At 35.7% G+C, this 22,726-nt stretch overlaps 1 protein-coding gene across 1 annotated transcript in view; it reads right to left on the reverse strand.

Annotated features, from left to right (window-relative positions):
* LOC123551381 (diacylglycerol kinase zeta-like) overlaps positions 1-22,726 on the reverse strand; it is a 183,638-nt gene that overhangs the window by 13,681 nt on the left and 147,231 nt on the right. Inside the window, exons 25-28 of the mRNA XM_053542118.1 lie at positions 19,826-19,929; positions 19,145-19,303; positions 7,535-7,571; positions 3,717-3,880 (exon numbers count right to left, since the gene is read on the reverse strand). Coding sequence (XP_053398093.1) covers positions 3,717-3,880; positions 7,535-7,571; positions 19,145-19,303; positions 19,826-19,929 — 464 coding nt within the window. The remainder of the gene's footprint in view (positions 1-3,716; positions 3,881-7,534; positions 7,572-19,144; positions 19,304-19,825; positions 19,930-22,726) is intronic.

The following is a 22,726-nucleotide window of genomic DNA, read 5'->3' on the forward strand; positions in this document are numbered from 1 at the left end:
TGCGGCTTGAACCTACATTGATGAGGGGCAAGTGATTTGAAGTTAGTGACCTTAACCACACGGCCATGGAGGCTCCCTCTCCAGATTTGTATTTGGCAAGCAATAAATGTGGAATGAAGCAGTTATGAGACCTATCTACAGTTACTGCAATGCATGTATTGTAGAAAACTAGGACTGTTAAAAAAGCGTTCTGGACAACAAATAATAATATATATTCCAAGAATTAATGTCTGCACGAATAAGGCATTTTAGACAAAACTAAAAAAAAAAGATTTTGCACAGTAAATTGTTATATCAAAGTTAATTAGACAGACTGGTTAGTTGTTTGTGACATAGAATAAACAATAGGTGAAATGCAATTTGAGAATCACTTTTTGAAGTGAGCAGTCAAACATACCATACAATTTTAACAGGCAACAATGAGCTCCAATAACACAAGAGGCCTTAGCAGGCCAAATACCCTCACCTGATTGATAAGACATTTAAATAAATTCTATTTTTAGCTCCTTCAAGAGTGGCCAAACTGACCCATTTGAAAAATATTGAGGTGCACTAAAAGAATAGCTACAGACTAAGTTTGGTGAAGATCCATCAGACAGTTCATGAGAAGTTGTCTGAAGAAGTTTAAGGACAAACAGTTGACGGACACTCGGGGCGATCATAATGGCTCTCCCTGAGATTTGCTCAGGTTAGCTAAAAAGCTGCAAGCATTTTAAATAAATTAAAGTAAACAAGAGGACCATGATGGTCCTGAATCGCTCACCTCTTCCCACATGACCCAGTTTTGAGTATGACGTCGTTTTTTTCTATTAATTAACATAGTGACCTAGTTTTTGAGCTCATGTGACCCAGTTTTGAACTTGACCTAGATATTATCAAGATAAAAATTCTGACCAATTTTCATGAAGATCCATTGAAAAATATGGTCTCTAGAGAGGTCACAAGGTTTTTCTATTATTTGACCTACTGACCTAGTTTTCGAAGGTACGTGACCCTGTTTTAAAATTTATCTAAATATCATCAAGGTGAACATTCTCACTAATTTTCATGAAGATCTCATGAAAAATATGGCCTCTAGAGAGGTCACAAGGTTTTTCTATTTTTAGACCTACTGACCTAGTTTTTGACCGCACATGACCTTGTTTCAAACTTGACCTAGATATCATCAAGATGAACATTCAGACCAACTTTCATACAGATCCCATGAAAAATATGGCCTTTAGAGAGGTCACAAGGTTTTTCTATTATTTGACCTACTGACCTAGTTTTTTGACGGCACGTGACCCACTTTCAAACTTGACCTAAATATCATCAAGATGAACATTCAGACCAACTTTCATACAGATCCCATGAAAAATATGGCCTCTAGAGAGGTCACAAGGTTTTTCTATTATTTGACCTACTGACCTAGTTTTTGAGGGCACGTGACCCACTTTCGAACTTGACCTAGATATCATCAAGGTGAACATTCTGACCAATTTTCATGAAGATCTCATGAAAAATATGGCCTCTAGAGAGGTCACAAGGTTTTTCTATTATTTGACCTACTGACCTAGTTTTTGAGGGCACGTGACCCACTTTCGAACTTGACCTAGATATCATCAAGGTAAACATTCTGACCAATTTTCATGAAGATCTCATGAAATATATGGCCTCTAGAGAGGTCACAAGGTTTTTCTATTTTTAGACCTACTGACCTAGTTTTTGATTGCACGTGACCCAGTTTCGAACTTGACCTAGATATCATCAAGATGAACATTCAGACTAACTTTCATACAGATCCCATGAAAAATATGGCCTTTAGAGAGGTCACAAGGTTTTTCTATAATTTGACCTACTGACCTAATTTTTGACGGCACGTGACCCAGTTTCGAACTTGACCTAGATATCATCAAGGTGAACGTTCTGACCAATTTTCATGAAGATCTTGTGAAATCTATGGCCTCTAGAGAGGTCACAAGGTTTTTCTATTTTTAGACCTAATGACCTAGTTTTTGTCAGCACGTGACCCAGTTTCGAACTTGACCTAGATATCATCAAGGTGAACATTCTGACCAATTTTCATGAAGATCTTGTGAAATCTATGGCCTCTAGAGAGGTCACAAGGTTTTTCTATTTTTAGACCTACTGACCTAGTTTTTGAAGGCACGTGACCCAGTTTCGAACTTGACCTAGATATCATCAAAATGAACATTCTGACCAACTTTCATAAAGATCCCACAAAAAATGTGACCTCTAGAGTGGTCACAAGCAAAAGTTTACGGACTGACGCACACAGGCACGCACGCACACACGGACGACGGACGCTGCGCGATCGCAAAAGCTCACCTTGTCACTTTGTGACAGGTGAGCTAAAAAAAAGTCATCTGCTAGTATGAAATGGAAATTAGCACAGCTTACATGAGTTTTCTAGAGAAAGATTTAAATTTTTTTAACAAAACCATGTGGTGTTGTGCTTTTCTTTGTTGTTTTTTTCTGTTTTTTTCTTTTTGTCTTTGAATCCAAAGTTTGCTGAAAAATAACATCGTTGTCCAGAACAGGTGGCAATACAGTTGGCATTTAAAACAGGGTATCAGGTACATTAAACCATCTGATTAAGTACATAGTGCAATATTAAGCGTCCTAATTTTGTGCAGTTTGCATGTATAAGAAATTTCAAGACATTACGCTATAGATGAGTCTTGTTTTTCGGAGGCACCTATCCATAACTGTTCATATTCTGAAAACATTAGACTGGTTAATTACAACAGAACCTTTTCTCAACAGACTGTATTTCAATCAATCTGAAGTCAAAACTCTCAGCATCAGACAGAAACTTTCTTTGAAAAGTCATTCTTAAATCGGCAGTCAAAACTTATACAGTTCTATCTCAATTTCCCTCCCAGAATCATAAGTCTTTTAAAATTATTTTGTCAAGTTTAATTTTCTAACCAATACTGTAAAATCATTTAATTTAATTTGGGCATGAAATTTCGTGGTTTTGGTCAAAACGGCAATTTCGTGGGGATATGAATTCGTGGATTTCAACTTTTGAACATAAAATGAATGGGAATTTTACTTGTTCGTTGGGATTAAATTTCGTGGATTGACTCAACCACGAAAATTAGCCCCCCACGAATATTAATGATTCCACAGTATCATTATAAACTTTAATGTTTCTGAGCCTTACTCACGCAGATTTGTTTTATGATGTATTCTGTGAAATCATTTATGGGCATGTATTTCACGGTTAAGACCAAATGGCTTTTCTGTAGGAATGTGAATTCATGGATTTCAAGTTGAACATAAAACAAATTAGCAGTTTATATCTACATTGAGATTTAAATCTGTGGATTCTCTCAACTGCGAAAATTGGTCTGCCATGAATATAAATGATTCCACAGTGATATAATTTAACTCCAGTTATTTCATAACTATATTGAATAATGGCACTGAATCTTGCCGGTCTGTTTGTTGTTGTTTTCAGATCTATAATAGTTTACTTGAAAACCCAATTTTTGAAACAAACTATGAATTTTCAAATTCCTTGAAACCAACTTAAATGAAATTCCCCCATCCACCCATATTCCAACAGATCACATGGTACACACACAGATAATGATGATGTCATTAATAAAGATGATCATGTCATCATTTCCTCCTACACTCTGTTAGCACTTCTGTTAAAACCGAGAAAACAAATCTGACAATACAAAAAAGCTGAAATTCCAACTTACTTTCTAAATATGCGGCTAATTCTCTGTCGTCTGCCCGCAAGGCCTGCATTCTTGGCGTGTTTCCTTGGTTATCTTTCCTGGTGAGACAAGCCCGTGCCTCCACGAGTACACAACATATAGTTCTTCGTTGATACCATGCAGCTTTGTGTAATGCTGTCTGACCTCTGAAATATAATTTACCTCAAAAGTTGAATTAGGTTAAAAAGCCACAAAAAAGAGGCTGTTTCCTTCCTTTAAGAGTATGCCTCCAGATTTATGTTACAAATATATATTTTTTTTCATTTATAAAGTGCCTTCTTTAGTTGGTAACTGCATATAACAAGCTGTTAGAAGAGACTACATCTTCAACTATGTTGATGTTGAATAGTGGAACAGCCCGGCATATCTGAGGAAACTAGAGCTATCACTGGAGTAATACACCTGCAAGACACGTAATACGAGTTAATACCTATATCGTGGCCTCAACGCGAAACTAGTCTATGTATATATAGAAATAGAAGCAGATAGACCAGTTTCGCATTGAGGCCACGATATGGGTTACTGATGGCGACAATAAACTTAGTAATACATACAAACAAACGTCATAGCAATAGCTTTTGTGACATTTGTCACTGCAAACTAGAAAGTGTAGAATTCCCCTGAAAATTCAAGAAAATTTCTTGTGTTTCTACAATTGTAAATAAAGCCAGTTCTATAAAGGAACACATCAAATCATTAAACAAGAGATCACAGAGTGATCTTGGCGCCCACCAATGTGCCATTTTTGAGTGTTCCAAATTTCAAGACTTACTGACTAGCTCAAGGTCAAGTTTCATTTCCATACACAACACTGCGCATGTGGTCCAAATTCGAAAGCTGTAGCTTGAGAAATGTGAAAGTAGGTCACTAGGTCAATGTCAAGGTCAAAGTTTGTTTCGGTACACAATCCTATGCATGTGGTCTAAATTTGAAGCCTGTAGCTACAGAAATGTGAAAGTAGGTCACTAGGTCAATCTTAAGGTCAAAGTTCATTTCGGTACACAAAACTGTGCAAGTGGTCCAAATTTGAAGGCTGTAGCTTGAGGAATGTAAAAGTAGGTCACTAGGTCAAAATCAAGGTCAAATTCTATTTCAGAATACAAAACTACGCATGTGGTCCAAATCTGAAGCCTGTACTTTCAAAAATGTGAAAATAGGTCACTAGGTCAATGTAAAGGTCAAAGTTTCATTTCGGTACACAAAACTATGCATGTGGTCCAAATTTGAAGGCTATAGCTTAAGAAATGTAAAAGTAGGTCACTAGGTCAAAATCAAGGTCAAATTTTATTTCGGAATACAAAACTATGCATGTGGTCCAAATTTGAAGCCTGTACCTTAAAAATGTGAAAGTAGGTCACTAGGTCAATGTAATGGTCAAAGTTTTTTTCGGTACACAAAACTATGCATGTGGTCCAAATTTGAAGGCTGTAGCTTGAGAAATGTGAAAGTAGGTCACTAGGTCAATATCAATGTCAAATTTCATTTTGAAACACGGAACTATGCATATGGTCCAAATTTGACGCCTGTACCTTCAAAAATGTGAAAGTAGGTCACTAGGTCAAAATCAAAGTCAAAGTTTTTTCCAGTGCACAAAACTATGCATGTGGTCCAAATTTGAAGGCTGTAGCTACAGAAATGTGAAAGTAGGTCACTAGGTCAAAATCAAGGTCAACTCATGTCAAGGTTCATCTTGCCACTCAAAAATATACACGTGGTCCAAATTTGAAGGCTGTAGCTAGAGAAATGTGAAAGTAGGTCACTAGGTCAAAATCAAGGTCAACTCATGTCAAGGTTCATCTTGCCACTCAAAAATATACATGTGGTCCAAATTTGAATGTTGTAGTTATTGACAAGAACATTTTAAAAGCTTTTCCCTATATAAGTCTATATGAACCATGTGACCACCGGGGCGGGGCCATTTTTGACCCTAGGGGGATAATTTGAACAAACTTGGTAGAGAACCACTAGATGATGCTACGTTACAAGTATCAAAGCCCTAGGCTTTGTGGTTTGGACAAGAAGATTTTCAAAGTTTTTCCTTATATAAGTCTATGTAAATCATATGACCCCCAGGGCGGGGCCATATTTGACCCTAGGGGTATAATTTGAACAATCTTAGTTGAAGACCACTAGATGATGTCACATACAAAATATCAAAGCCCTAGGCCCTGTGGTTTTGGACAAGAGGTTATTCAAAGTTTTTCCCTATATAAGTCTATATAAACCATGTGACCCCCAGGGCGGGGCCATATTTGACCCTAGAGAAATAATTTGAATCATCTTGGTAGAGGACCACTAGATGATGCTTCATACCAAATATCAAAGCCCTAGGCTCTGTGGTTTTGGACAAGAAGGTTTTCAAAGCTTTTCCCTATATAAATATATGTAAAATATAGAAATAAACAAAGGGCCATAACTCACTCATAAATTCTTGAACCAGTCTGATTTTCAGGGGGACACAACTAGGGTACCAATACATCATTCTGACAAAGTTTGGTCAAAATCCCCCCAGTAGTTTCTGAGGAGATGCGATAACGAGAAATTGTTGACGGACGGACGGACGGACGGACGGACGGAATGACGGACGGACGGACCACGGACGCAGAGTGATTTTAATAGCCCACCATCTGATGATGGTGGGCTAAAAACTAGAACTATCACTAAAGGTGATGAATGTACCCCCCGCATGCACTGACACAGTACATTGCAATTTGACGCACACAAGATTGCATAATTATGTGGACTGTATGTATATAGACTGTATGTATACAGTATAGTAACAAAAAACAAAGTTCCATAACTCTGCAGAATATTTACCTAAAAGGATGTAACATGCACCATGCACAACTAGGGTTGGTACTGATCACTTGTGTGAAGTTTCATTAAATTGTGTGTAAGGGTTTGGTAGATTAGGCACGCACAAGATTGCATATGCAGACTGTATGTACATAGTATGTTAACAAGAAACAAAGTCCCATAACTCTGCAATTTTTGTCGCTGAAAGAACCTAACATGCCCCATGCACAACTACTGTTGTTACTGATCACTTGTGTGAAGTTTCATTAAATTGTGTCAAGGGGATGAGGAGAGATGGTGCGCACAAGATTGTGTCTATGTATATAGTTTAGTAACAAAAAAACAAAGTCCCATAACTCTGCAAATTTTTTTTCTGAAAGAACCTAACATGCCCCATGCACAACTACTGTTGTTACTGATCACTTGTGTGAAGTTTCATTAAACTGTGTCAAGGGGATGAGGAGAGATGGAGCGCACAAGATTGTGTCTATGTATATAGTATAGTAACAAAAAAACAAAGTCCCATAACTCTGCAAATTTTTTTTCTAAAAGAACCTAACATACCCCATGCACAACTTCTGTTGGTACTGATCACTTGTGTGAAGTTTCATTAAATTGTGTCAAGGGGATGAGGAGAGATGGTGTACACAAGATTGTGTCTATGTATATAGTATAGTAACAAAAAAACAAAGTCCCATAACTCTGCAATTTTTTTTCTAAAAGAACCTAACATGCCCCATGCACAACTACTGTTGGTACTGATCACTTGTGTGAAGTTTCATTAAATTCTGTCAAGGGGATAAGGAGAGATGGTGCGCACAAGATTGCGTCTACGGACAGACGGACAGACAGACAGACAACCTGAAACCAGTATACCCCCCCTTACAACTTTGTTGTCGGGGGGTACAAAAACACCTTTTGAAGTGATCTGTACTTCCTAATACTGGGACTTTAAATTAATCAATCATACAAGAAATAGGAAAAAGATATGTAAATCAACTTACTTTTCATAGTCCACCATATCTAATATCACAGGAGGTGCTGAAATAGAAAACAAAATTGTCACAATAAGTACATGAGGGTCATAGTGGCCTTAAGTCCTCTGAGTAAACTGACCCCTGTGCGATCCCTGAGTGCAGTAACACAGGACCATATCTGAACAAAGCTTAAGGAAGTACAGGCTAAGTAAATTAAGACAAGTGCATATTTTAGGACAAATATGGTGTTTTCTAGCATTTTCAAGAACTGTTTTTGAACTGATGGAAAGTTCCTTTCACTTAATCAAACTGGTATGCAATTAATTTCTAAGTGAGCTTCTGTACGTAAAAATACCATCTCTTGTATAACTTAAAGGCTGCATTTTCATGGTCAAAAATTATAAGATGGATGAATAGACATTTTCAGTCTTGCTTCCATTTAGCTTACACAAAGTCGCTTTTATTTTTAGAAGATGCATTTCAGTCTTGTGTTCTGTAACCTTATACTTATTTTTAGTAACTTATTTTCAGTAACCAAGTGCTAACGTTGTTCTATTTTTGTTTTGCAGAATGTTGAAATAATTTCCTGTGATCCTATATTACTTTATGAATATGTGGATGGAAATGAAAACTCTTTTTACATGTTGAACAAACCTGGTATGTTCTGCTGATCATCCACATGTAAATATCGCCCAATGGAATAGAGTGCAACAATATCTGGTATTGATACATGTAAGTAGATCCATATTGTAAAACAAGAGCACCGCCTTGCGGGTGCTGACGCTCATCTGATTTTTTTTGTGTAATAGAAATATTGTCCTACCCATGATTTTCTAAGTCTAAAAAGGGCCATCATTCTTGCAAAAAGCAGGATAGAGTTATGTTTCTTGATGTTCAGTGTCCACTTATGATGGTGAAAAACTGTTGCAAGTTTTAAAGCAATAGCTTTGATAGTTTATGAGAAAAGTTGACTTAAACATAATACTCAACCAAGAAAATGATTTTCTAAGTCCAAAAGGGGCAATAATTATTGCAAAAAGCAGGATGGAGTTATGTTGCTTGCTGTACAGGGTCAGCTTATGATGGTCAACAAGTGTTGCAAGTTTCAAAGCAATAGCTTTGATAGTTTAAGAGAAAAAGTTGACCTAAACATAAAACTTAACCAAGAAATCTGATATTTTCTAAGTCCAAAAGGGGCCATAAATCTTGCAAAAAGCAGGATGGAGTTATGTTTCTTGCTGTACAGGGTCAACTTATGATGGTGAACAAGTGTTGCAAGTTTTAAAGCAATAGCTTTGATGGTTTAGGATAAAAGCTGACCTAAACATAAAACTTAACCAGGAAAACTGATTTTCTAAGTCCAAAAGGGGCAATAAATCTTGCAAAAAGCAAGATGGAGTTATGTTTCTTGATGTACAGGGTCTGCTTATGATGGTGAACACACCCGTTAACCGGTTGTGAGCAAAACAGTTCGTGGCGGACAAAACAGTTCTCAATTTTTGCCGGCATCTATATTGGGGTAAGTATTTTCGATCCAAGAATCGGTTAGTGCAAGATATGTTAAAGATCTTATTTTCTATAAAAAGTAGCATGAACAAAGGACATGCCATGTGTTTCCCGTTTAAAACTAACGTATATTGAGTAAGTTATGGCCAGTTAAAAGTGTGATTTTGTTGAAAAAATACGAAAACAAAAGTTTATCGCAATATATTTAATTCAATTTTCAACATATGGCCATAGTATTAACGTCAACCTTTAAAATAATGTTTGCTCTGAATATTGTCCAACTTTTAACCGACAAAGCGGAATATTCAACGAGTTATAGACATTCAAATACGACATGGTCTAAAAAAAGTGTTGCGGCATTGCACAGTTCAAAATTATTTGTGTGGCGAGACAGAGCAGTCCTGTGTATCTTTTTATTTTAGTTAAATAAATAGTGCCTAAATAGTGATATCGAGCATGTAACTATTAAAAAGTAATATTTATATTCTGACAACTGCAGATCATTTATTGAATATCTAATAAATTTACATTTTGCAGTAACGGACGCACCGAAATGAAAGCAATAGCTTAATCAATAACGAAATCAATAAGTGTCTTTGCTGACTCACTAGGAACTCTGTAACCTGGCATATTAATCCAATAAGTGATAAAAAATGGAAATATTTGGCAGCTTATTGGATGTTTAAACTAATTAAATTATAAGAATCCTTATATAAGCCAATCCATAGTTCGAACAAAGACCACTCACTTAAATCATTAGGGAGAGCTATACATAACGAGTGTGAGTTCGAGTTCAAGTCCCCGGACGGCACTTGCGTCCTCTGTGACTATTTGAAAGAAGACAATGTTACTAAAACCTTTCTTCCTCCCACTGCGATTCGTGGGGAGAAGTTGACAGGTTTTTTGGCTGAGAACAGGGTAGAACCACAAATTAAGCTCGCCGTTATATAACTGAAATACTACAAGAAACGACACTAAACCCTGAACCAACAATAAACAAGAAGTGTTCAGTATTTAACAAAACTTGAAAATCTATTTCAGATCTCATGTTATAAACTATTTATAGATTGGTTGCATTCAGACCTCGGGCAAATAGTAATGATTATTAACTAACAAGCCCTATTTATTCCGTAAATGTATGCTACTGACCGGCATGGCATTACATGAAATCCAAAAATTATCCTTTATTTCAAAATATACTTGTAAAATAGTAGCAACTATGGACTGGCGATGTATATAATGAATATACGCGTATTTTACATCAGTGTATGCATAAGAAATGCATAATGTTATCTCCGCTGTACTATTTAAACATTAGAAATAATCAATCCTTAAACAGACACAATGCACGTTGCTTTACCGGTACCGTGGCTATTAAAACTATGCAAATGTCGGTACTAAATCCAAGGTTTACGTTTGTCTAAATTTTCATTCACTGAGACATTGCTGAGCTAGTACCGATTTCTTTTGTCAGCTTACAATGAGTAACGAGCTTGATATCACTACTTATACTATTTATTAAACTAAAATCACAAAAGACACGAGACTGCTCTGTCTCGCCACACAAATAATTTTGAACTGTGCAATGCCGCCACACATTTTTTCAACCATATCATGTTTGAATGTCTATAACTCATTGAATATTGCGTTTTGTCGGTTAAAAGTTGGACAATACTCAGAGCAAACATTATTTTAAAGGTTGACATTAATAGTATAGCTGTAAGTTGAAATGTGAATTAAATATATCACAATAAACTTTCATTTTCGAATTTTTTAACAAGATCACACTTTTAACTGGCCATAACTTACTCAATATACGTTACTTTTAAACGGGAAATATATGGCATGTTCTTTGTTCATGCTACTTTTTATAGAAATAAAGATCTTTAACATATTTTGCACCAACCGATTCTAGGATCGAAAATACTTACCCCATTATAGATGCCGGCAAAAATATCGGAGAACTGTTTTGTCCGCCACGAACTGTTTTGCTCGCAACCGGTTAACGGGTGTGGTGAACAAGTATTCCAAGTTTCAAAGCAATAGCTTTGATAGTTTAGGAGAAAAGTTGACCTAAACAGAAAACTTAACCAAGAAATCTGATATTTTTTAAGTACAAAAGGGGCCATAAATCTTGCAAAAAGCAAGATGGAGTTATGTTTCTTGCTATACAGGGTCAACTTATGATGGTGAACAAGTTCCAAGTTTCAAAGCAATAGCTTTGATAGTTTAGGAGAAAAGCTGACCTAAAAATAAAACTTAACCAGGCAACGCTGACGCCGACAACCGCTCAAGTGATGACAATAACTCATCTTTTTTTCTCAAAAAATCAGATGAGCTAAAAAGGTAAAATTTCCTGCCCTAATGACTTGAAAAAGCTAATTATCTTGATTAAAACTGCAAAAGTGTGTGAAGAAAGAAGTAGAACTTAGTATATTGTGAGAAATACTTGTTGAAAAGTGTGTTTCATTCCAATGATAACTGTGTTTTAACTGTAATATTTTTGTTCTACAAAACTGAACCTTATAATTATTTTGAACTGTTCAAACATGCAGGCATGCAATACTACGTTAATTTAATTGGCACATCGCAAAATTGCTTTTTCTCATAAATGTACCAGTATTTTGTAAAGAAAATAATTAAAGTTTGTTTCTTCATATAACATTCAAATGATTTTTTTCTAATCCTGTAAATTGTGTGTGAGAAAAACATTTCTTACTCTTATCTTAATTAAAAACATTTATACTGTCAAAATTATTTGTGTAAAATATATACATGATGCGCAAGTATTTTGTCATTTTCGTCATAAATTCTGAAATGAATGTATCAATTTTTAAGTGAAAATTATATTCATTTCTGTAAGGAGTGGATCTAGTTTATGGTTTAGGGGTTTGTGAGGGGGTGGGGGGGGGGGGGGTGTCTAGGGCATGCCACCATGGAAAATGTTTGGTAAGTTTATCTTAAATGGTGCAATCTGACCAAGTTGATTATAGTATTGACATAAAGCAGAAAGTTTTGTAAAGTGAAGCGAGCTGAAAATTTGGACTAAAATGACTGATATCTCAATTTTAGGATATCTAAAGTGTATGCTCACCAGATTTTGGGTGTAAGGGGCAGCACCGGCTCTGCCCAACCCTTGGTCATGACAACAGAATTATGATAACAGAATTATACTGCTCAATTGGTTGAGCACTAGGTTCTGCTCTCAAAATTGCTGTTGAAGTAAGGCTTCATAAAGCTAAAGACGCTATTGTTTAATTTCTTTATCCACGAATCACAACCAACCGGAACAATGTTGTTGTTATCTAATTCCTAATAAAAGAGTTATTATACAGAAAACGGCAAACATCTGAGAAAATAATTTGCTGTCAAAACTGGGCAATAAGTACAATATTTTAATATTTTATGGTGTAAAGAATTTATGACTGTCATAAATTTATTTCTTGAAAATGTCAGATTAGGTTTTAGGGAAAATTTGCACTGTTGCCATGGTAACAGGATTATAATGCTTATAATGCTTAAACTTAAAAAGAGTATTTGCAAGCATGAGTTAAAATGTTAAATTCCATTTAAGAGAGGCTTCATCAGACTTAAAAACAAGAGGACCATGATGGTCCTGAATCGCTCACCTCTTCCCACATGACCCAGTTTTGAGTATGACGTCGTTTTTTTCTATTATTTGACATAGTGACTTAGTTTTTGAGCTCATGTGACCCAGTTTTGACCTTGATCTAGATATTATCAAGATAAAAATTCTGACCAATTTTCATGAAGATCCACTGAAAAATATGGTCTCTAGAGAGGTCACAAGGTTTTTCTATTATTTGACCTACTGACCTAGTTTTCAAAGGTACGTGACCCTGTTTTGAACTTTACCTAGATATCATCAAGGTGAACATTCTCACTAATTTTCATGAAGATCTCATGAAAAATATGGCCTCTAGAGAGGTCACAAGGTTTTTCTATTTTTATACCTTCTGGCCTAGTTTTTGACCGCACGTGACCCAGTTTCGAAACTGACTTAGATATCATCAAAGTGAACATTCAGATCAATTTTCATGAAGATCCATTGAAAAATATAGCCTCTAGAGAGGTCAAAAGATCTTTCTAATTTTAGACCTACTGACCTAGTTTTTGACCGCAGTTGACCCAGTTTAAAACTTGACCTAGATATCATCAAGATGAACATTCAGACCAACTTTCAAACAGATCCCATGAAAAGTATGGCCTCTAGAGAGGTCACAACGTTTTTTTTATTATTTGACCTACTGACCTAGTTTTTTAATGCACGTGACCCAGTTTCAAACTTGACCTAGATATCATCAAGGTGAACATTCTGACCAATTTTTATGGAGATCCATTCACAAGTATGGCCTCTAGAGAGGTCACAAGGTTTTTCTATTTTTAGACCTACTGACCTAGTTTTTGACCGCACATGACCCTGTTTCGAACTTGACCTAGATATCATCAAGATGAACATTCAGACCAACTTTCATACAGATCCCATGAAAAATATGGCCTTTAGAGAGGTCACAAGGTTTTTCTATTATTTGACCTACTGACCTAGTTTTTGACGGCACGTGACCCACTTTCGAAACTGACCTAGATATCATCAAGATCAATATTCAGACCAACTTTCATACAGATCCCATGAAAAGTATGGCCTGTAGAGAGGTCACAAGGTTTTTCTATTATTTGACCTACTGACCTAGTTTTTGAGGTCACGTGACCCACTTTCGAACTTGACCTAGATATCATCAAGGTGAACATTCTGACCAATTTTCATGAAGATCTCATGAAATATATGGCCTCTAGAGAGGTCACAAGGTTTTTCTATTTTTAGACCTACTGACCTAGTTTTTGACCGCACATGACCCAGTTTTGAACTAGACCTAGATATCATCAAGATGAACATTCACACCAATTTTCATACAGATCCCATGAAAAATGTGACCTTTAGAGAGGTCACAAGGTTTTTCTATTATTTGACCTACTGACCTAGTTTTTGATGGCAAGTGACCCAGTTTCGAACTTGATCTAGATATCATCAAGATGAACATTCTGACCAATTTTCATGAAGATCTTGTGAAATATATGGCCTCTAGAGAGGTCACAAGGTTTTTCTATTTTTAGACCTACTGACCTAGTTTTTGATGGCACATGACCCAGTTTCGAACTTGACCTAGATATCATCAAGGTGAACATTCTGACCAATTTTCATGATGATCTTGTGAAATATATGGCCTCTAGAGAGGTCACAAGGTTTTTCTATTTTTAGACCTACTGGCCTAGTTTTTGAAGGCACGTGACCCAGTTTGGAACTTGACCTAGATATCATCAAGATGAACATTCTGACCAACTTTCATAAAGATCCCATGAAAAATCAGACCTCTAGAGTGGTCACAAGCAAAAGTTTACGACGGACGCACGCACGGATGGACGACGGACACCGCGCGATCACAAAAGCTCACCTTGTCATAGGTGAGCTAAAAAACTATAATATGCATGAACTTTGAAAATATTTTACCAAGAAAAATCGCCTTTTTAGTTAGGACTTTTCCAGAAAACGGCCATGACAGAAAACTGCAACCATTGCAGAATTCCATTGTTCTTGGGCTAAATATCAGAACTGAGAATTAATAGTCAAATTTTCATCATATAAATGGATGTTTATAATTGTGTTAAAGGCATTTTTTGTACATTAACTTAGCAAACATAGCTCATAATTGTTGCAAAATACCATTCTTTGTCATGGTAACATAAATTTGACTTTAAATTTGTTTGTTTGTGTAGACAGCATGTACTCTTATTTGATCAGACTACACTATGTAAGTAAGTATCATCACTGTATCAACCAAACACTACGTCACCACCCAAATCTGTCTGAAAAGGACACCATGTTACCACACAAATCTGCCTTACAATCACACTAAGTTACCACACATATCTGCCTTAAAATAATACTATGTTACCACAAAAATCTGCCTTAAAATGATACTATGTTACCATGAGAATCTACCTTAAAAGAACACTACATTACCATAAAAAACTCTCTTGAAAGGACACTATGTTACCACACAAATCTGTCTTAAAAGACTATTATGTTACCATGCATATCTGTCTTAAAAGTACACTACATTACCACAAAAACTGTCTTAAAAGGACACTATGTTACCACACAAGTCTGTCTTAAAGGGACACTATGCTACCACAGAAATCTGCCTTAAAAGGGAACTACGTTACCACACAAATCTGCCTTAAACACTTATGTAACCATACAAATCTGCCTTAAAATGACACTAGATTACCACACAATTCTGCCTTAAAATGAAATAATGTTAGCACAAAATCTGTCCTAAAATGACACTATGTTACCACACAAATCTGTCTTAAAATGGCACTATGTTACTACACAATTCTGCCTTAAAAGGACAATATGTTACTACACAATTCAGCCTTAAAAGGACAATATGTTACTATACAATTCTGCCTTAAAAGGGCAATATGTTACTACACAATTCTGCCTTAAAAGGCCACTACCTTACCACACTACACAAATCTTCCTTAAAAGGACACTATATTACCACAAAAATCTGCCTTAAAATGGCACTATCTTACCACACAAAACTCAGGGATATACATTAGCAGGGGCCCAGTAGCCCATAGCCCCTAGATTTTGGACTGGGCCCCTAAATTGTTGGAGAAAATGCCCATATACCTAATTTTAAACATTTTTTTTTGACAGTCTGGGCCCCTAAATAAAAATAGCTAGTTAATATCTCTGAAACTGCCTTAAAAGGCCACTACCTTACCACAACACACGAATCTTCCTTAAAAGGAAACTATGTTACCAAAAAAATCTGCTTTAAAAACACAATTTACCAGGCAAATCTGCCTTAAAATGGCACTATGTTGCCACACAAATCTGCCTTTGCCACACAAATCTGCCTTTAAAGGACACTTTTGTTACAACACAAATCTGCCTTAAAATTGAACCATGTTACCACCACATATCTGTCTTAAAATGGCAGAGTTGTACTGCAGACAGGCATACAAGTCTTAAACAAATTTGAATTACTGATTGTTAACTTTCATACATGCTAATAGACTGTATATGGTATAAATATAAATCTGTACTGAACAAAAACCTTAAAGGTCCAATACTAAGGAAAGTGAACATTTTAATTTCTTTTAAAAAGCGCAGAAACTATTTCATTTTATTGGAAAATGAAAGTTGGTATGTAAAAATTCGGAATAAATCGCAGTATATGTACAATTATTTTTCTATGAAGTATGAAGAAAGTTAAAAAGACCTGGGGGGTCATTCTGTCGATTCATTGAAATTTCAACATAATACACATACATTTCTTTGAGTTCCAAAGACCTTCTGTAAATTTTGACCTGCCAATCTTCATTATTTAGTGTCTTGCAGAAGTCTATGCACTGGCTATGAAAAAAATTGCCAACTCACTTTCCCTTAGTAATGGACCTTTAAATCTCCTAGATTATTTCAAGAAAATTGACAAAAATGTTATCAGTTTTCGTAAGAAAATAATGCATTGTTGCCATAGTAACGAAACCACTGGTATGTATAATGTCTGAAATTTTAGTTAAATCACAGCTGATAATATTTCTATAAATTTATGTTCTTGTCTGATTATGTCTTTTATTCCAGTTACAAAGAAAGACGTCAATCAAATAGGTGTGTATAACATCTAGGTTAATGTCAAGGTTTTGTAACGTTATCTAACTCGATATCAAATGACATCAGAAAAGATACAAAATAATGTCATAAAACTTCTTACAGAAATTGTCCACGAACTATGGCTATACTAGCAAAATTTAACTGTTTGTTTATTTCACGTTTAACTTAATTTTTCAAGGGACTTTTAACCTTTAGCATGCTGGCGGCAAGTGATATTGCCTTTGCGACCAGTGCAGACCAAGATCAGCCTGCATGTCCATGTTTCTTGGTTTGCACTGGCCGCAAATGCATAATTACTTGCCGCCAGCAGGCTAAAGGTTAAATATTGCATTTGGACCCAAATCTTTTGTTCTGTTACAATGTCATATTATTCCCATATTCATGTCTAATCTTAAAATATTCTCATCCCAGATGTTTTTATGTTCAATAATTATGACAGAGAAAATTTAAAGTCAAATATAATAAAATGCTGTTCTCTTTGCTCAAACTTTTATTAGAAATTTATTTTTTACAGAAATTTTATATCTTGTCAAAATAGAATCTAATGGGAAAACAGAAAAACATTTGTATTTTTAGAGTTATGATTCAAGAAGAGAAAATTGTGTTGCAATTAATTAACCATTTCTTGCCTCAAAACACTAAATCTTTATGAAATGAGTTGTTTGTTTAAAATAATTATTTCCAATTTCGGTAGAAGGTTCAAACAATATTACTTTTACAAATTCTGAAATTAATGAAACATCTTGGAACAAATACCTACACTATAGGCTGTCTAATGAAGAGCTTTACCAGAATAGCTTTATTCTGTCCAACAACAAGTGGTGAACAATTCTTTAACACTCAAGTGATCCTGATAGGATTCCAATGGAGCAAGAGGAAAACCTTCCAATCTAATATCATCCATTATGAAAGTCCTCCTCTGTCTTTTTAATAGCAAAACAAGGTTTTAAGCTACACAGTCCAGTGTCAAGTGAATTTCTGTTTTAAATTGTTCTTTTTTCCCTTTGCTATTTTTGCCTAGCTTAATGTCACATCAATTAACCCTTATCATGCTGGACATGATCAATTCTGCCTTTGCGACCAGTGTAGATCATGATCAGCTTGCACATCCATGCAGTCTGATCAAGATCTGCACTGTTCGCTATTCAGTCAGTATCATTTTGGTAAAACACCCCTTTTAACAGTTATAATGTTACAGTCCAAATTGAAAGATGGACAAGTTTATTATAGAAATTTAGCAGGGTAAGGGTTAATCACATGGTGACTTTCCAGCTTTTCATGGTGGAGGTAGACCCATGCTTGAAGTAGACCTATGGTGACCTTCAAAGAATTATTTTAGACACGGGTAGAACCACAGACCTTCCACAAAGCAGCTGGATGGCTTCCTCACATAAAAGAATTCTACACCCTTAGCCAGGTTAAATACAAACCCACTGTAGGAATGGGCAGAAGATCCAAACCCAAGTCAGGAGCTTTTACCATTCTGACATGGAAGCCCCTATACCATTCTAAAAACTTTAATTACTCTGAGGATTTAGACAGGAATTATTCCCTGAAACTGATCTTAAAATTGTTTCTTCATGACCTAAATTTTTCGAATAAAATGTCAGATAATTTTCATTTTAATATATCATAGAGCAGCCTTAATTACTGCTAAAATCTTCTCTAACAGTCTCGCATTTCAGGAAAATTACATTAAAGAAGATTTGTTTCATTGTTACAGAAAAACCAGGAAGCACTTTTACTAAATGTCAGTAACTGTAAATCAAAGATGAAAAACACGGAGGATCTGTTAGATCTTCTAACAGATTTGATTAACCTTCAAAACAACCATATTTAGATAGCATGTGGCAGTTGTAAAAAGTTGGACCTTTAATTTCTGATGTTCCGGGATTAGGAAGTCCATTCAGTATCTTATGTAGTATAGTTCAGTTTAAAGACCCACCACAACCTAGTGACCTACTTTTTCCTCCCACTTGAACAAATTAATTCTTTACAAAGAACATGATTATTTCCTCGTAACCATTTCATGCAACATAGAACAAATCACAGGAATAGGAGATAGAGATTTAAATTAGTTTATGATTATCCAACCTCATATGCCTTCAACCTCAAATATTATTACGTAACTTCAACCTCAAACTACCTAACTTCAACCTCATGGACAAACTAAAGTTTATGATTATCCAACCTCATATGCCTTCAACCTCAAATATTATTACCTAACTTCAACCTCAAACTACCTAACTTCAACCTGGACAAACTTAAGTTTATGATTATCCAAACTCACACTTGACCTTTTTCCAACATCATGTTTATGGCTATCAAACCTCACACTAACCCTAACTTTAACCTCATGGACAAACATAGTTTGTCTTTTTTTTTTTCAACCTCATACTCTAATTTAACCTCATAGACAAACTTACCATTTTTTACAAGGTATCTGACAATTTCTTTGTGACCAAATCTTGCAGCATGATGTAATGCTGTCATACCATACTGATCAGTGCACAGAAGATCAGCACCAGCTTCATGCAGTTCCGCCAGCTTCCGTAAGTCGCCTCTTTTTGAAGCATCAATCATCACTGAAATTCAAATCAATATTTTAATGCCGACTTAATTTTCAGGTATTTCAAAACTTTGTGTTTTTTTTTTATGATAAGCCACAATGCCTTACTGCTGAATTTGATTTTGTTTTTACTTTTGAAAGACGTGAAAATATTATTTACCAATCAGTAGTCAGCATAATATAAAGGGTTGATCTAGAAGTAATGTCACTGCATCTGTGGTGAAATTATTTGTTGTTGTGTTATCAATGATCATTCAATCCTGACTACACAAGTAAATATTGTCATCATATTTTCATTTTTTTCCAGAAAATATTGCAAACAGATCAAGGTACATGCATATGAATTTTTGTCACATTTTTTTTTTCTTTTCACATTATGCCTCCAATGACATAACTTTTGGATCAACCCTTGTATCACCCGATCTCTTACCGAAACCATGAAATAGACAATTAGAAGTAATACTGTATAAAAAAATAGTACCCTATATAATTCCTACACAGAAATAACTTACCAAATAACACATGCAGTTTGACTTACTTTTGTCAGCGGGTGAAAGGGGTTTTGGTTTTTCTCCAGTAGTAGTAAAATGAAAGGGTCTTGCAGGGGTGACAATGGGAGCATTCGGGGAGCCGGGCTCAGAGCTGAAACATGCATAAATTATTTGTTGTTATATATGGGAGCAATGCAAAAATTTATTACAATTTTTTATATTCAATATATGAGCCACACCATGAGAAAACCAACATAGTGCATTTGTGACTAGCATGGATCTACTAGCCTGTGCATCTGCACAGTCTGGTCAGGATCCATGCTGTTCACTTTCAAAGCCTATTGGAATTATGGGAACTGTTAGCAAACAGCATAAATCCTGACAAGACTGTGCGGATGCGCTGGCTGGTCTGGATTCATGCTGGTTGCAAATGCACTATGTTGGTTTTCTCATGGTGCAGCTCATATCATGTCTATTATTCAGATTTGTATACAATTCTTTAATTAACATAATTCTTGTAAACACTGAGTACACGCAAATTCAAAAGGCAATTCATTAAGTTGTATTGGTGGATGAAGCGTGTTGAATTTTAAGACATTGCTGTTTCAATATCATTTTAATTGAAGAGAGGTCATTCAGCTATTGTAACAAACATGTGTAAGGTGTATAGGTTAGTGCAGACCATGATCAGACAGCAAAGATGTGGCAGGCTGATCATGATCTACACTGACCGCAAACGCAGAATCAATCGTGCCCATCACGATAATGGTTAAGTTAAGACTTATTAGTAATTTTTAAAGATATCCAATGGCTACCTTTCACTAAAAGACTTTATATTTAGATATTCACTTCAAATATAGAAAATCCTCATCAAATATATTAAACTTTACTAAATATATAAATTAACTGCGTATGTAGAGCTCTATTCATAATTAAATGTCATGCAGTTACAGTCAATTGTGTAAAAATTCCCAATTTTTAGCGGTAGTACAAATTTATACCGTGTTTGGCCACACGTATACAGCAATAACCTAATGCATAGCACTTGTTAATTTTATGTTTACATAAACTACAAACAGTATTTGTTCATGTTTTCAAATATGAAATCTGGGTCTAGTATACCTTATAATACAAGTTAAAAATAAAATGAAGTGGATTTGTGTTTTTTTTAATAAAAGAAATACATGCATTGTGTGTTGAATACAGAAAAAATCTCTAAAAATTGTTAGTCATACAATATATTATGATGCAAGGAAATTAGCCTTTTTTTGTATCATAGCTATAAAATACCAACTAAATAATACAGTTTAATGAATTTTGATAATCATGTAACTTTTTCATAAGTTAAATCAAGAGTCCAAGACTGTCACAAAATACATCCGTCATAAAACTTGGCCTAATTCAAGGGGCATAATCCAAGAGTGTCTCGGGCGATTTGGCTGGTTATCGAACTTGGTTGAGATATTATGCCTACAAACATTGTCAGCAAGTCTGGTGAAGATCTGATGAAAACTGTTTGAGTTAGAGAGCGGACAAGGTTAAATTTGCAGTTTTTCGAGAAATTCAAGGGCCATAATACAAGAATGTCTGGGGCAATTTGGCTAGTTATCGAACTTAGCCGAGATATTATGCCCATAAACATTGTCAGCAAGTTTGGTGAAGATCAGATGAAAACTGTTGGACTTAGTGGACAAGGCTAAATTCACTGTTTTTCAAATAATTCAAGGGCCATAATCCAGGAGTGCCTGGGGCGATTTGGCTGGTTATCGAACTTGGCAGGGATATTATGCCCACAAACATTGTCAGCAAGTTTGGTGAAGATCTGATGAAAACTGTTCGAATTGGAGAGCGGACAAGGCTAAATTTGTTGTTTTTCGAGTAATTCAAGGGCCATAATACAAGAGTGCCTAGGGCGATTTGGCTGGTTATCAAACTTGGCCGAGATATTATGCCCACAAACATTGTCAGCAAGTTTGGTGAAGATCTGATGAAAACTGTTTGATTTAGAGAGCGGACATGCTTTGGACGCTGCCCGCCGCCGCCCGCCACAGGTGTTCATATGATACATCCACTCTTTCAGAGACGGGTGTATAAAAATCATAATAATCCGATTGTAATCGTGTCTGCCCCATTAAGTCAGATCTTACTCTTCTCACTATTTTTTTCTCAAAATGTTTCATCTTTTTAAAGCCGAGATGCTTAACATCAGTAAAGTCCTAGAACTCGACTTCTAATCAATGAAATTGCAGAAAGGAAGCTGTTGCCTTTGTTTTGTTGGGTTTCAAATCACGCCAACACATCTTAGGTCATATCTGCGACTTTCTGCCTCTAATATTGCTGTAGGATTGCATGTTAGAAGCATTAATCATGTGCAAGCCAAATGAATAGCTTTCTTTTATGAAAAATTCTACGTCCCAAGTACAGTTTCTATGATAAATCTTTAAGGGGTAAGTAATCTTAGTCTCCCAGCAAGCTTACGCGCTGCAATTCTGGCGAGCAAACTTTACCTTGCTAAATATCTAAAATGGACTGGTCCATCATTCAATTTGGGCAGTACCATTTATTATTTGAAGGGGTGTTCAATGAAAATTTACTGACTGAACATTGACAAAGACCATGATCAGCCTGCACAGATATGCAGGCTGATCTTGGTTTGCATTAGACGCAAAGGCAGAACAACTTGCCGACAGCAGGCTAAAGGTTAATACCTTATCATCTATAACTCTTCAAAATGACGTTGCTGTAAAAGGTCACAAGAATATTCTTTGTGAAATGGCTGGAATGGGAGTATTACTGTTGAGTGTGAGTTATACCTTATTTAAGCATCTTAATGGTTAGTTGTGCAAGCAATTGTTTACATATGCTTTAGTTTACGAAAGGGACTACCCTCAGTTGTGGAAGGGTAGGGGGTTAATCGCTGGTTTAGACAGCCTGAAAACTTCAGTTTA

This window comes from Mercenaria mercenaria, chromosome 4 (assembly GCF_021730395.1).
Source record: "Mercenaria mercenaria strain notata chromosome 4, MADL_Memer_1, whole genome shotgun sequence".
NCBI lineage: Eukaryota > Metazoa > Mollusca > Bivalvia > Venerida > Veneridae > Mercenaria > Mercenaria mercenaria.